Source organism: Ictalurus punctatus, chromosome 29 (assembly GCF_001660625.3).
Source record: "Ictalurus punctatus breed USDA103 chromosome 29, Coco_2.0, whole genome shotgun sequence".
Taxonomy (NCBI): domain Eukaryota; kingdom Metazoa; phylum Chordata; class Actinopteri; order Siluriformes; family Ictaluridae; genus Ictalurus; species Ictalurus punctatus.
In genome coordinates this window covers 12,016,076-12,031,919 of record NC_030444.2, presented here as the reverse complement: position 1 = coordinate 12,031,919, position 15,844 = coordinate 12,016,076, and the positions used below count along the sequence as shown (strand labels likewise).

The 15,844-nt window shown below is 39.0% G+C and overlaps 1 protein-coding gene across 6 annotated transcripts in view; it reads right to left on the bottom strand.

Moving 5' to 3' along the window:
• Nucleotides 1–11,299: 11,299 nt before the first annotated feature.
• The window catches only part of LOC108260822 (protein tyrosine phosphatase receptor type D), a 416,825-nt gene continuing 412,280 nt past the window's right edge, over nucleotides 11,300–15,844 (bottom strand). For all 6 annotated transcript variants that reach the window (XM_053677696.1, XM_053677698.1, XM_053677695.1 and 3 more), the window contains one exon: nucleotides 11,300–14,870. In XM_053677696.1, the coding sequence (XP_053533671.1) occupies nucleotides 14,802–14,870 (69 nt within the window). In that variant the 3' untranslated portion in view covers nucleotides 11,300–14,801. The remainder of the gene's footprint in view (nucleotides 14,871–15,844) is intronic.

The window sequence follows — 15,844 nt, the reverse complement described above, 5'->3', positions numbered from 1 at the left end:
TCACTCCTCTCTTGCTCATTGGTCGGTAAAAAAAATAAATAAACCGGAGACACACTTACTTTCTCCGTTTTTTTTTTTAAGATATAAATTGAAGAAACATTATCATTATTCAATTGTCAAATCATTATTCAATTGTCACTGGAAATTCAGTGCTACCCGTCATATATTTCTCATTTTAAAATGTACATCACAATTACGGTTACAGTTTTGAGAAGGAGACTACCACCACCACCACCACCACCACCACCACCACCACCAAGTGTCAAGCATTCATCATCAGTAGCCATGACAGTCTTGGTACTTATCTACTACAAGCATCTTGCCTTGAGCTCCCTTATGCACTGTAGGACAATAAGTATTAAATCACATAACTAAATCATCTAAAACACTGCACACGTATATAAAGTAATCATTTTTGTTAGTAATTTGTCAGCCATGAATTTGACACATGGCTTGTTACATTATAGTGTAATTAAACCTCTATGGATGATGTTGCAGTATATATATATTTTTTTTTTTTACCAGTTCGGCAACCTACTCTATAAACTATACCTATATAAAAACACCTACCCACCCACATACAAAGACGCACTCAATATATCCAGAGGTACTGCAATGTACTGTACGTCTGTAACAAATTTAGAGGCTGGAAAAATTGAGGCAGTGCACAAAGTTTTGCACTTGCACAGCTGATGGAAGATTTCTCACTGCAATGTCCAATTTCTCAACAAGTTCTAGAGGTTCCCCACACACACAACTTAACTTAAATCATAAGAAAAAAAAACACCTATTATTTGAAGCTTAAGTAAATTCACAGAGGACACTGATTATCACTTGGAATTGCCCTACACTGATAATGACAAACATCAAGAAATCAGCTTGTGCATCTGAACCTCCAGAGCACCTCCATTCCCCACACTAGTGTTTTTATATCATAAAGCTCAGCCATCTGTCTCACCTGTCTAATCCGTCGAGCCTCTTCAGGTGAAGGTGTGACGTTCCTGGCACCTGTCGCTTCACGTCAATCATCTTCCACTATGTTTCACCCGGCACATCCACTCCTCCGCTCTGCAGGCTCGGTTCCTCCTGTTATTTCTCCTCTAACAATCTGCCTCAATCCTGCTCTTTCACTCTTCATGCTATATCTCTGCCTCCAGACTTTCCAGTCTCACCTCAGGTCATGTTTTCATCTGCAGAGACTAAATGGTTGAATGTATGTTTATAAAAAGGTGACTAGAGCACTGGTGTCAGGCTCCAGAGCTGAAGGACTGCCTAGATTAGCTGCTCTGGTTTAACACACCTGATTCCCTTCAGCTAATTAGTGAACAGTTATCTATCAGTTCTGTGTATTAGTGCTGGCAAAACAACCAATGTTTGATTCTATTGACTTTCACACACTTTTTTTTGTTAAAAATTCCGGAGAAGAACATATACATATATATGTGTGTGTGTGTGTATATATATATATATATATATATATATATATATATATATATATATATATATAGATAGATATAGATAGATAGATAGATAGATATAGATATATAGATAGATAGATCTATATCTATCTATCTATCTATCTATCTATCTATATATATATCTATATATATATATATATATATATATATATATATATATATATATATATATATATATATATATATACATGTAACAGGTATGGAAAGTATTCCATACATTTAATATGTAGAATTGCACAAAAGGAAATGTATACCTGATGTAGCTATCTACATGTGTGAGTACTTTCCCTTTTAAATGTCATGATGTCATTGGTCTATGTAATTTCCTGTTTTGGCTCCTCCTCTTCTCTTTCGCATTGTAATTGAATGGGAGTGGTAGGTTTAATTTTGAGTTCTCGATAATCTTGTTTCATCTTTATTTAAATCATCATTTATATATGTATATATATATATATATATATATATATATATATATATATATATATATATATATATATATATATACATATATACTCATTATTACACTAATTTGTGTGTATAATGTTAGTTTACTTACCCGTGTGATTATTTTTCTTGTTTTCCCCTCCTTTTTGAGTAATTGTTTTTGTATTTTGTTTTAAAATGTGGAAATGAGAGCCCATGGTGACCATCGTACATCGTGTTTATTTTATAGAGCACATCATAAGGGCGATTCACTCAGAGGCTGCTTATTTGTGTTATCAGTAAACGAAGATTCGACCCAGTTGACGTCCGCCGACTTGTTTGGTCAGAAGAAAACACACAACGCAGACTACAACCAGTTACATATATAAGTTTTGTTTATATTTTGAGTAGCATTCCTGTTCAGACATTTTAAGTTATTTTCTCTGGGTTTTTTTTACCACAGCAGCTAATGATTATATGTACTATTATAGTTCATTTACAATTCTATTCAGTGACAGATCCACTAGGATTATGTGTGCAGTAACAAATTGCTACAAAAACTGGAATTAAGTTAGCTAAATGCTACTAATATTAGCTAGTTGTTTGGCTAGTTCAGATGAACTAAATAAAATCTTGGCAAAGTCTATAACGGGCTTGCATATACAGAACCATTCGACCATTCTTCATAGTGACTTTGAGGTCATTTTTTTCTTTCTGTCCATTAGCATGTCGCGTTTACGTTTTCAACATTACTACTATCGAATTTATAGCTGTTTTATGAGGGTTGCGTAATCCTATGTCGTCCCCCTATTTCTGCCTTTTAAACAAGCATCACAGCCGTGCTCACACTCATTTTAATCAAGCAGGCAAGAATTATTTCATACCCTTTCTGTGTTTTCTGATGTAACCGCTAGCCTAGCTGGCTAACCAGTGTGGAATGTTCTCCAATTTTATTCCACACCTGATCTAGCTAATCAAGTACTGGACACCCCAGATAATATACAGTATTATACAATTAGCAAGTTGGATGCAATCCAAAGAAAGAGGTCCAACATTTTTTGGTGTTTTTAAGAAGACTTAAAACAACAAGATTATGGAAAATGCTACAGACTTGACTCAGTCAGAATCCTAAATATAGCTCCACTGGACACTGCATAGAGTGCACTATACCAATGGAGCATTGGACGGTACTGCATGAGTCCAACAAATTGAATAAAAGTGAAGGGTCAGGATTTGAGGAAACAGTGTACCAACTTCTGGGCTTTACAGACGTTTCTCAGAGCAGTGGCGCTGACGCGTGGAACTTTATTTTAGAAACCGGTGATGAATTCACTGGGAATGCTCTTAAAAAAATTCAGTCCATAATGGTAACTGTTTGGGGCAATCAACTGATCAAGACAAAGCCTAACGAAATCCATCCAATGAGCTAACTACAGACCATGGAAGAAAAAGAAGAAAAAAAAATAAAGTGTCTGACTTTTTAATTAAGTTTCTACTATACAGTAGAGTGCACTGCTTTTGGAATTGCATCTCCTTCATGTCCTTGTTCTTCGTTGTTGACAGTGAGGTGTTTCTTTTTCTGTTTATGTGGTCTACAGTTAATAATTTGTGAGGTTTGAGACGTGCCCACAGTGTACTGATATGTGTCGAGGTGTTTGTGTGGCTGATATTGTGTGTGTGTGTGTGGGGGGGGGGGGGGGGGGGGGGGGTTGGTTCGGATGCTTCTACAGTGGCCTGTTGATGGTAAGGTGTTTTGCATTGGTGTTTTGGGGCAGTTGATTGATGATAGAGTGACATTTATATTGGTGTCTTAATGACACCCTCAGTCAACCAATTGCACTTGGAGATGTTTGTTTTGGTGTTAATATGGTCTCAAGTGCACACGATGTACGGACTGAGACACACCCAGAGTGGACTGTTGATAGTGAAGCGTCAGTAGCAGATAAATTGAATAGGGTATGTGGTTTGGGACCTGTCCACAGAAGATAGTAGTCAGGAAGTATCGGGTGTGTGGTTCTTGCTCAGCATGTCCTCCATTAGGTATCCTCTAATGGCTCCGCCCCTTTTGCTATATAGACCCCGAATGGTGTCGAACATTCCACACTTAATTTTTTAGTGGTCATCTGAGCTTTGATCGTACACTACATATCTCAGTTTCCCAGCGCTGCCTCTAAAAGTCCGACAAATGCACCGTTCGAGTCTGTTTTATTCACTACTTTCACCACTTTCATTGTGTCGTCAGCTATCCGTCCCGAGAGTCTTCTGCAGTCGTGTGTAATAGGAACCTTCCAGCGTGACACGGCGACCCTTCCCAGAACATTCAGAGAGCTGAAGGTGCGAAAAATAGTTTCTAAATGACTCTGCTGCATTTTTAACGCTTCGGTGCCTCGGGTAGGAGACCACGTTCCGAGAGGAAAATGGAATTTGCTGCTGTCTGCAAGGGGTGAATGGAAGAAAGTGTGTGTGAGGATGAATGACTTGCTACAGCGGGCGCGTTATTCATTTCACACACTCGCTCAACATGTCTCTGTCCTGTGGTTCAGCAACTTAAACTGTGTATCGATAGACTGGGCAAACTACACACACTCGCATACACGATGTTCATGCACTAGCTTGTGTGTCAGAGTGCACTATATTGGGAATGAAATGGTAGATAGATGTATAAAGTATAAAATAACGAACACCACAGATCTCCTCATTGGATCTACATAGGAGTACATAGGGTGTGTTTATGGAGAGAAAGACCACACCTGAGGCCTCGGCTTCTTCCTGGATAACGTCATATAAATTCCCATCTCTTACTTTTTCTACTTGTGATGACGTTTCCATACTCATCATCTCGACATCTCCTACTCAACACTCTCCAGTGGAGTGCAGAAGCCTCCCAGAACCCCAGCCCAAGTTCTCCAAGTTAGCCCAAGTTCTCCACAATAATTCTTCATTCCATTCTAAGGTGTGGCCCTGAATGGTACCCCGGTCCATCACAGGACACAATACACACGCTCATTCAGACCTAGAAAATCATATCGAAATGTACGGTGCATAAATGGACTATAATTAGTCCAAAAAAGTACAGTTTTAACATTACACTGCATGCAACTTATTAGGTAAAAGGTACCAAGGTGTACCCTTGAGGGTACCACCCCAACGACAAGGAAAGTTATGGTAACAATCCACCCACTGGCGTGTTTTTATGAGGAATCCACAGAACCCAGAGGAAACCTACACATGGGGAACATGTCAAACTTCATCCAGACACTCACCCAAACTCGGGGTTGAATCAGGGACCTTGGAGCTGTGAGGCAGTAATGTTACTTGCATTCGGCATCCTTTAACAAAAATCTGATTTGGTGTGAAAAGGCTTTTACTTTTAAAAACTCGAGCCCAGATATCTTGATGTCCAGCAGCTATAACACTTACTCACTCCACTATGTCTTAAAAGGTAAAGCGACACATCGACTAAAATGACCCCATGGAGAAAACCCACTGCTGCAAATACTGTAGAGGTTGATGACAGTTTACCCTCTGGTTCTGTGTTCCACATTTCCCATTAACCATGTGTGAAATAGAGTTCCTCATTGCAGGGGTCCCTTCAGTGTTCTACTCGGTCGGAGCCGAAGTGCTGACTCCCTTTGTTCACTTCGCTTTAATGGGTTTGTTTTTAGCCAGGTCTCTTTGGGAAGTGAGGAGAGCGTAACAACATTCGCTTTCTGCTGCTCTGGCTGTTTATTTTTGATTAGCTGATAGATTTGTCGACATGGCCGTCGCCAGAAAATTGACACAGCAGGTCCGGAGGTCAAAAGCACACCATAGTATGTGCTCACACAGCACCTTGCCTGGGGATGTTAGGGAGTCTCGTGGAGTTACAGAGTGTGCAGTGTTGCTTGTGGCTTGAGGCTTTGTGTATGTCATATTAAATTGTTTTAGATCTTCAAACAAATAACAACAAAGACAGCCTTAGTAAACACAATACAGTTATTATTATTTTAGTTGAAGCAAAAAAAGTTATCCAACACCTATCACCGATGTGGAAAAACTAATTGCGTCCTTAAATTTTAATACCTTTAGCAGCAATAACTGCAACCAGATGCTTCAGATAACTGGAGATCAGTCTTTCACTTACTTCTAGGACTAGGATTTACTCCTGCGCTTTGGATCGTTGTCTTGCTGCATAATCCAGTTGCGCTTGAGTTTCAACTTACGGACTGAAGACCGGACATTCTCCTTTAGGATTTTCTGCTAGAGAGCAGAATTCATGTTTCCCTCAATTACTGCAAGTTGCCCAGGCCCTGAAGCAGTAAAGCATCCCCACACCATCACACTTCCACCACCACTATGCTTGACCGTAGGTATGATGATGTTTTTGTTTTTGGTTCACGCCAGATGTAACGGGACACCTGTCTTCCAAACAGTTCCACTTTCAACTCATCAATCCACAGAACATTCTCTCAAAAGGTTTACGGAACAAGATGTGTTTCTGCAAAATTCAGACGAGTCTTAATGTTCTTCTGGGTTAGCGGTGGTTTTCACCTCACCACTCTAACATGGGTGCCATTTTTGCCCAGCGTCTTTCTGATAGTGGAGTCCTGAACAGTGGCCTTTATTGATGCAAGAGAGTCCTGTAGGTCCTTTGATGTTGTCCTTGGCTCTTTTGTGACTTGCTAGATGAGTCATTGTTGTTCCCTTGGAGGAATTCTGGAAGGTTGGCCACTTCTGGGAAGGTTCACTACCATGCTGAGTTTTTCCATTTGGAGATAGTGACTCTCACTGTGGTTCTTTGGAGTCCCAGAGCCTTTGAAATAGCTTTGTAACCCTTCCCAGTCTGATGTATTTCAATCATCATCTTCCTCATCATTTCTGGAATTTATTTCAACTTTGCCACAGTGGGTTACTGGGTAAGACCTTTTAACCAACTTCATGCTGTTGAAAAAGTTCTATTCAAGTGTTGATTTGATTGAACAGGGTTTGCAGTAATCAGGCCTGGTTGCGTCTAGTCCAGCTGAACTTCATTATGAATGCAGTTTCATAGATTTGGGGAATTAGTAACTACGGGGGCAAATACATTTCCACACAGTTGGCATTGGATAACTTTTTGCTTCAATAAATAACATTATCATTTAAAAACTGTATGTACTATAAAAGCAAGCCATTGTTGCTTCTGTATGTGGCTGTGTTTATTCCAGGTTTGAGAGAGAGAGTGAGAGAGAGAGATAGGAGAGCATTGGTCTCTAATTGCAGATGGTGCCAGTTTTGGTGGCCAGTTCTCGTTAAATCCAATTCTTCATTCATTCGTCTTCGGGAACAACTTCAGAGTTTGAAGCTTATCCTGGGAACGCTGGGTGTGATTTGGGAATACACCGGTCCATGCACATTCAGTTCTAGGGGCAATTTAGCATAGGCAGATCATCTAGCAGAATGTTTTTGGGAGGTGTTTGGAGACTGGAAAACCCAGAGGAAACCCATACAAACATGAGGAGAACTCCACACAAGCAGTAACCCGAGCTCAGGATCGAGACCCCGGAGCTGTGAGGTGGCAACACCATCCACAGCACAATAATTGTCAAGTTATTTCACAATGGAAAAGTACTTCATACATTTTGGCAATGTTGTATTACAGCCGATAATGTTCTGTCTCTGAACTGAATGGGATCAGAGAGAGAGAGAGAGAGAGAGAGAGCGAGAGAGAGAGAGAGAGAGAGAGAGAGAGAGAGCGAGCGAGCAGATGGTCAGTTAGTGGAGAAGGTAATACTGGGTCACTGGCTACTAGCAGACAAAGTGATATTAACCTTCAGGCTAATGCTGCACTCACTCTTTCTCTCACTCTTCATCGGTCTGTTCCTCCTCCGCTTGCTTTCTCCATCACCATCTTCCTCTAGTGTTTGTTTTTCTTTGAGCCCACACCTCTCTCTCTCTCTCTCTCTCTCTCTCTCTCTCTGTGTAGGATGTGTACAACATTAAACAATCTAAAGTGAGAAAACATGGTTCAATCGCGTCTGCAAGAGACGTCCATATATCAAACACGGAGCAAACGCGTGTAGACGTACATCAGTGTAAATCAGCGTGTAGACATAAATGTATGATGAGCTATGTATAAATTCGCCTTCAGCTGTTGAGAAAACTTGAGACATTTTCGGTTGCTGAACTTGTAGAGGAAGCGTAAAACCTCCGCAGTTCCTCACCTCTGAAGGTGCGAAAGTTGATGTAAGTTCTTGCGAAAGGTTTATATCTGCCTGAGAAGTGTATTTGTATACAGTATATATACAGCTGTCAAGTGCCTTCAGACACAAGGAATGGCAGAGGCCAATATTACTGCCGAAATACTCAGTGTGCTCTGTACGGTTTTGGGGAAATGGGAGGTTGAAAGTTCAAATCCCAGCAACGCCAGAGAGCCACTCTCGGTCCCTTGAGCAAAACGCCGAAACCCTAAATCACTCGGTTTTCGGCTTGGATTCTGTCTCACATGGATAAATACTTCTGCCAAGTAAATAAAGCTCAGCGGATGTGGATTTCATCATTCTGAATGAATTTGTTCATTCTAATCCGAATCGAATTATATGCGTAGGCCAGGAGGGGCATTTAGGGTCAACTTTACCCTACCAACAGGAGACATCACACTGTAAACCCAGATAAGTTGATTTCACTTAAAAATTCTAGGAAAGAGGTTGCCTTAAAATAAATAAAAAATAAAAATAAAAAAATAAATAAATGTAATGTTTACTCGATAACTTAAGTGAATTTAACCTAAAAATTCCAGACCTTCCAACAGTTATTTTAAGTTTAACGCACTAAAACTTAAAATCTTTTGAACTATCAATTACTTTGCAGTTATTACACTTAGAATATTCAAGTTGAGTGCATTAAATTGCAAGTTGATTTCGCTCAAAATCAATTGCTCTGTCCAATTACTCGACTTAGTTCCTTAAGTTAAATTAGGTCAACTTTAAATTCATTAAATTATCTATCTATCTATCTATCTATCTATCTATATCTATATCTATCTATATATATATATATATATATATATATATATATATATATATATATATATATATAATTTTTTTTTTTTTTTTTTTTTTTTAGAAAGCAAGCAAATACCAAAAGTAAATTTTTTTTTCTTGTTTTATTTCAACTCAAATATTTTCATTTGAAAATACAATACACACAGTCAAGAAAATTCTGTGAAATTATCTCCCAAATTTTACTTCCTGAAGATGTGGTCTTCTGAACTATCAGTGTGGGGGAAACAGTAGCTAATATATATATATTTTAGGTGTTCTTGAGGCTTTAATGATGGCCATCGTGGCAATTATTGCCCTTATTGAAGACAACAGAAGGAGGGGAGGAGGACATTTGTGTCGGGTGTATTTCTGCTTCGCCATTTTAGCTGGCCGCACCTTAAACTTACCATCAAACCATCCACCTTGTAAATGTATTTTTATTTTTCATTTTCTAGTTTGCACTTTTATATAAAATATTCAGCCTCACTTTCTTTCTAGTTTCAATGTTGGATCGCACAAGAAGAATTTCTGAGAGGAAAATCCTAGCAAAGGTCAACAGAATTTTACCACAAGAGTGGTAAAGTGGATGAGACATTTATTTATTTATTTATTTATTTATTTATTTATTTATTTATTTATCCAGATGTGCACCAAGCAACAGTAAGGACTAAAAAGAGAGACAAAAGTCCAATGTGATGAACTCCTCCCATTTTCTATTGGCCCACAGTACCGAGGCTCATAACTACATCTAATAAAGCAGCTAATAAAAATATCCTTCATGCCACATATCCTTTCCTTTTCAGTGGAATTGTCGTTTCCACCAGGTGAGTTTTATTCACGTTTTGATCTGACTGCATTTGTATCTGCATCTCTGTGCTGAAGAAGCAGAACCTGGAGAAGCATTTACAATTATACAGTGGGTATAAAAAGTCTACGCACCCCTGATAAAATGGCAGGCTTTATGAAGTAAGACAAATGAAACTGAGACAAGTCAGGTCCGAACATTTTCAAGCCTCGGTGTGAGATCAGAACGTATGAAAATGAAGAGAAAAACAATCGGAAACATTTGAAGGAAAAAGTAAGAAAAAGTTCCAATGACCTGGTTGTATAAGTGTGCACACCCTTTTACAATTGCGGGTGTGGCTTTGTGCAGAATGACCCAATCACATTCGATCTCATGTTCAAAAGTAATTATCATACAGCTGTCATCTATGAAATTATTCGGAACAGACCGGCTGTTTCTGTAGGAGTTTCTCCATATCTTCTTGGGTTCCTCCGACTTTTGAAGCCATGGTCCGCAAAGAGCTCACAAAGCATGCATGGTATCTCACTTGTCAAAAGGAATCAATCACGTTAGGGGTATACAAGAACATCCAAAACATTAGATGTACCATGAAACATTGTGAAGGCCACCAAGTGGAGAAAATGGAGCACGACAGTGACGTCACCAAGAACGTCCATCCAAAACGTATAAAAGGACGAGACCAAACACTTACCAGGGAGGCTGCTGAGAGACCTGCAGTAACATTAAAGAAGCTGCAGGAATAGCCGACTAAGAATATGTATTGATTACTCTCTGCATGTGACTACAATTCCTTGTATTCTTCACATTTCTGGGTTTTGGGGTAGGGCGGCTAGACGGAACCGCTTTCTCACAAAAAAGATCCAAGCTCAACTAAATCACCCCAAACCGTGTGGCAAAATGTGTTCTGATCCGAGACCAATTCCAAAAGGTATAATAATTCCATACTACCAAAAGATTTGGTTTGGTGCAACAGCAAAAAAAAAAAAAAAAAAGCACATCACCAAATGAACACCGTGAAGCACGGTGGTGGCAGCATCATGCTTTCGGGCTACTTTTCTTCAGCCAGAACTTGGGCTTTTATCAAAGTGGACTGAATCGTGGATTATTATACATGCCAGTCCATTTTAGAGCAAAACATTCAGGTGTCTGCTCAACAAAGGAATGGACTTAACAAAAGAAGATCTAGGTTGTTGAATGCCAGAGCCCAGACCTGAATCCAACTGCAAATCTGTGGGGTGACCTGAAGAGGGTTGTGCACAGGAAACGCCTTCACAATTTGATGGCTTTAGTTTCTGATTTCATTTGAATACTTTGCAATTTCACATTAAAGGTGGCTAAAGTTCTGACATGATTGACCTTAGTTCTTTTACTTTGGAAAAACCCGCCATCTGAACAGGGCGGTGTAAAGCTTTTATATCCGTTGTACATTCTATATTCGATTTTATCCCAAGAAACTTACCTACAAGTGTGTCAGAAGCTGAACGGTTCAGGGTTAGCAGCATGTCACGACCTTCGGGTCACTAGAACAGAACTATAAGCCGCGATCGATCGCCGTGCCACGATGATGAGACTACAGAAGAAGAGTGAGACTCTAATTCATAACACTTACATTTTTTTAATAGAATTCATTTATAACAAATGGACCTTGAGTCAGCAAAGACCTGCTCGTCGTACAGACGTCTTCCGCCACCAATAGAACCTATGTAAGAAAATAAAAAGCACTCCATTCGTTCAGGGGGGGGGGGGGGGATAAAAGAAACAACAACAAAAAAATAAAAATAAAAGAAACAAAAATTACGCTTACAACTAATCGGAGGTAATTTTTTATGATTCTTTTTAACAAGCCATTTTTTTTTTCGTTTTTTTTTTTCTTTTCTTTTTTTTTTTTACAATTGAATTCATTAATTTCAATCTATGCATCCAGACGTGAGATAGATAGAGAGAGAGAGCAGAGAACACCACGTTGATTTCTGTTATGACACTCCAGTCTTGAATGGCAAAGCCACAAAACTTATGAAGGGGACAAAAACAAAAAATCTCCTGCTGAAGATCTCATGGCACCAGTAAGGATGCGTTTTTTTTGCCACATTTTTTTTTTTTTTTTTTTTAAATGCGAGACCTCACGCCCCACCCCCACCCCACCCCTCCCTTCCCATCCCATCCCATCAGTTTGTGTTATTTACATACACACAACATGAACGCTGAAGGAGAATTCTTACAGATGCTTTCAAGTAATACATTATTGGGTATAGAATCAATAGGGCAGTGCATAGTACAAAGATAGAGAAAGTGCAATTCTTCCTACCAGGCCTCCATTGGCCCTCTGCGAAGCTTCCCATGCATATTGAAATAAGGTTGAGGATGGAAAAAAGTTTTTTAAAAAATGAAGAAAAAAAAAACGGAAAAAAAAACAACACCCTGTTGAACACAGACATCCGTGAAAATTTTGTGAAAATACTTAACGATGACACTAGGTGGCGCTGACATTTATGTGAAGCTAAATAATAGCACTTTGTAGCTTGGCGGCTGTCTCGACATAAAAGATGGCGGGGTGGGGGGGTGGGGACAAACCCAAAGAGAACTGTTTGAAATGAGACAAGGGAAAGAAAGCACCTGGAATGCACATCCACAAGCCCGACGATTGACGTAAATAAAAACCAGCAAAAAGTTCGAACATCACGTCCGCTATGTTACACAATAAAAGATCATCGCAGGTCCATCGCTTAGTATGTTACAAGATTGTCGAGATTAACGAAGCTAGTCCGCGTCATAACTCACAGGAAAGGAACCGCAATAGCGAATAGCTCTGAGCGCTAACCCCGCCCCTCACCGTTTACAACTTTCCACACATGCTTCCAATGAGTGTTTTGTTTTATTATTATTATTATTATTATTTCATAGGTACCAAGTCTCCATGTCCTGTATTTAACGACAAGGCGAAAAAAGGCTCAGCGAGTTCCCTTTCGGTTCGAGTGTACACTGTGCGCCCCTCTCTCCGGAGACTGTCTCGAAACAGCGAGATTTGTTCCACCGTGACGGTTTGGTCTTCAGAGAAACAGAACTAGTGAGAACAGCTCATCTGGACCTCCTGCTGCGACTGAGCTGTAAAGCGTAGAATACGATAGTCACATATTATACCAACTAATTCACCTTTTTCGCCCGTTCACTGAGCCGGAGTAAGGCCTCAGGAAAGAAAACAGGACCGATGGACGTTATTTGCATATATAATCTCATATAATGGAAATTAAAATGAGTGATACATAGATAAATACTGGACTACTCAAAACGGTACATGGTAAATTAATATTATAAAAAAGAGAACAGGCATAAATATAAGGCACTCTAAATGCAAAAAACGAAAATATCATGGTGCTTTTGTACCTTGCCCTATATATATATATATATATATATATATATATATATATATATATATATATATAATTTAACGAGATGATGATTGTGGTGCCGCTTCGCCGTGTTTGACCTTTAACCTCTACGGGAGCTGAATACATGACACGTGTTCAGGCATCGCGACGTACACCGGTCCCTTTTCCCACCCGAATCTATAACACACCTATTTATTGCACGAGAAAAGATGCACTGAATTGAAATACGATTGAATTTTTACCTACTGATGTGCATTCCAGTGAACGATCTCTTCATTTTCCCTCGAAAAAAAAAGGACAAAATCTCATTGTGGAAACGTTCATGTAGCATTTTATCTCTCTGATATTTATATATGTATGTATCATTTACATCATTAATAATTCTTTAATAAATATTTCAATATTATACGTACATTATACTGTATAGATGAGCTGCTGTGTTAGTTCTAATTATATATATGTATATATATATATATATATATATATATATATATATATATATATATATATATATATATATATATATATATATATATATATATGTGTGTGTGTACCATATATGTTACTCTCTCTCTCTCATTTCGGAGGCTCGTCTGTTAAACATGGAAGAACTAAGATATTCTGTAGCAGCAACTTCATACTGTGCCTCCCCTTTTGATTCCACGGAGTCCCCGAAAAATACGAAATACAGACGTTTGTGTATGTGACCATGGACAATTAAGACCCTGTATCAAAGTCAACCATTCGGTTAGAGTTAATACAGGACCACAGCAAGTGCCGTATATGACCGAGTAAAAAAAAAAAAAAAAAAGAGAGAGAAGGAGAAGAAAGAAAAAAAAAACAAAAACACAGATGTACAGGTATATGTGTATACATTAAAACAGCTTTAAAAAAAATAATAACATGAACGGAAAGAGAGTGAGATAATACTCGGGTTGCACTAACGTTAAGTGATTACCTGTTTTAAAAATAATCAAATCAAATCAAATAAAAATTCACATAGTTTCAAAATGAATTACCATTCAGTCGAGTAATAAAGTACTAAAAAACTAAATCAATAACTTCTTTATTCGTCTGGTGTTTGTACACTCCCCCTAACTGAAGGACGAACATTGGGACAAGATAGGGGATTTATTATTACTATTACATACGTCCGTTTGTGTGTTTTTGTTGTTGTTGTTGTTGTTTTTTTTTTTTCCTTCATCGATCGATTCTCTTCGTCGATGAGATGAGATGTCCCTCTTCGTAATCGTTTGTTTCGTCTCTTTACAACACGGTCCACGACGACTCGTCCGTATCGATGCGGTACCTTGTTGTTGTCGGGGTTTTCGTTTTCTTTTTTTTTTTTATTTACGTTTACGAATCCGAGACGAATCCTCGAAGCGACGTGACGCTTCAGCAGTCCGGATACACGTCTGCTAGTCAGGAGTGGGAAGTTATTGGACTTTGGAGGGAAAAGGGGGTTCTTGGTCCACCTGGTATTTCATAGGTTTGTGTTTTTGTTTTGCCCTTTTTTTTTTTCTTTTTTTTTTTTTAAATTAATTAATTCGTTTATTTTTTTATTTATTTTTTTCCCCCACCACACACCCAACAAACGAATCATGTCTGGGACTAGGAGTTTTAAGAAGTACTTTTCACAAGCAGGAATTTTATGGCTCAGAAGAAGTGACCTCTGGACGGCCTTCGGCGCTCCTCGGGGTGAAGCGGACTCTTACGTTGCATAGTGATCGAAGCTTCCCAGATACTCCAAACCCGCACGGTAGCAGAACTGGTATTGATCCTGAAAAGGAAACGGAGAGAGAAATTGCTGAGTGGGTTCGACTCCTGTGTGGCTGCGCGTACGAATCCACCACTTTATGGACGGATGATGAAGGTGAAACGGTACGAAACCATCTCTGTACCTCCGAGTACTGTATTGATGCTAATAAGCGACAGATAATAAAACGTCACTTAACAAAGTATCGTCATTAATATGAACTTTCTTTAACAATTTTTGGAAGGAGTCTCCAGTGTTCGCTAAATCCGTGTCTTGACGTTTTCCAGAAAGTCTTCGAGACGAACGATGCTTTGTGTAACGAGTTATATTTTTTGCTTCATTACCTTCAAGAGAAGCCGTTTATAGCTGCTATAACATACGTGATGACAAGAACTTCACGTGTTCCAGACGTTCGACAATATTAAACACGTATACGTGTAATAAATTGTTATCACTGGTACTGGAAAAAGTATTATTCAAGTCAGTAACTACGCTTTGGGCCACATGACACTATATTTTTTTCACATGGGCCGTATTTTTCCATAACTTCACACCTATGGAACACCGATACGCCAACAGAGTTAACTGCTCGGACACCCGCATATAATAACTTCGATCATGTGGATGGTGATTTCCAGACCGTCACGTTATAGGTATATAATTCCTGGCTGTAGCTCGCAATGTACAATGAGTCACAACGTGCCTCGAGTCCTCAAGGGTGCATTGAAGCGGTATTGAAACACAGTCCCTGTTTGTATGCATTCTGCTCAGGCACGGTTTTTTTGCTCTGGGGCTCTCATATCTACAGAAAGCCATCATTTCAGCTCTCTGCAAAGTACATCAGGGTCAAGAGCTCAGCTTTATCTGCTGCACACTCGGAAAAATAGGAAGGGGAAGAAAAAAAAAAAGAAAAGGAAAGGAAAGAAAAGAAAAGAACGGCACTATTTTGCTCAGCGGGCTGTAAAGTATCACGTCTTTCACTCTGTCCTCATTGATCT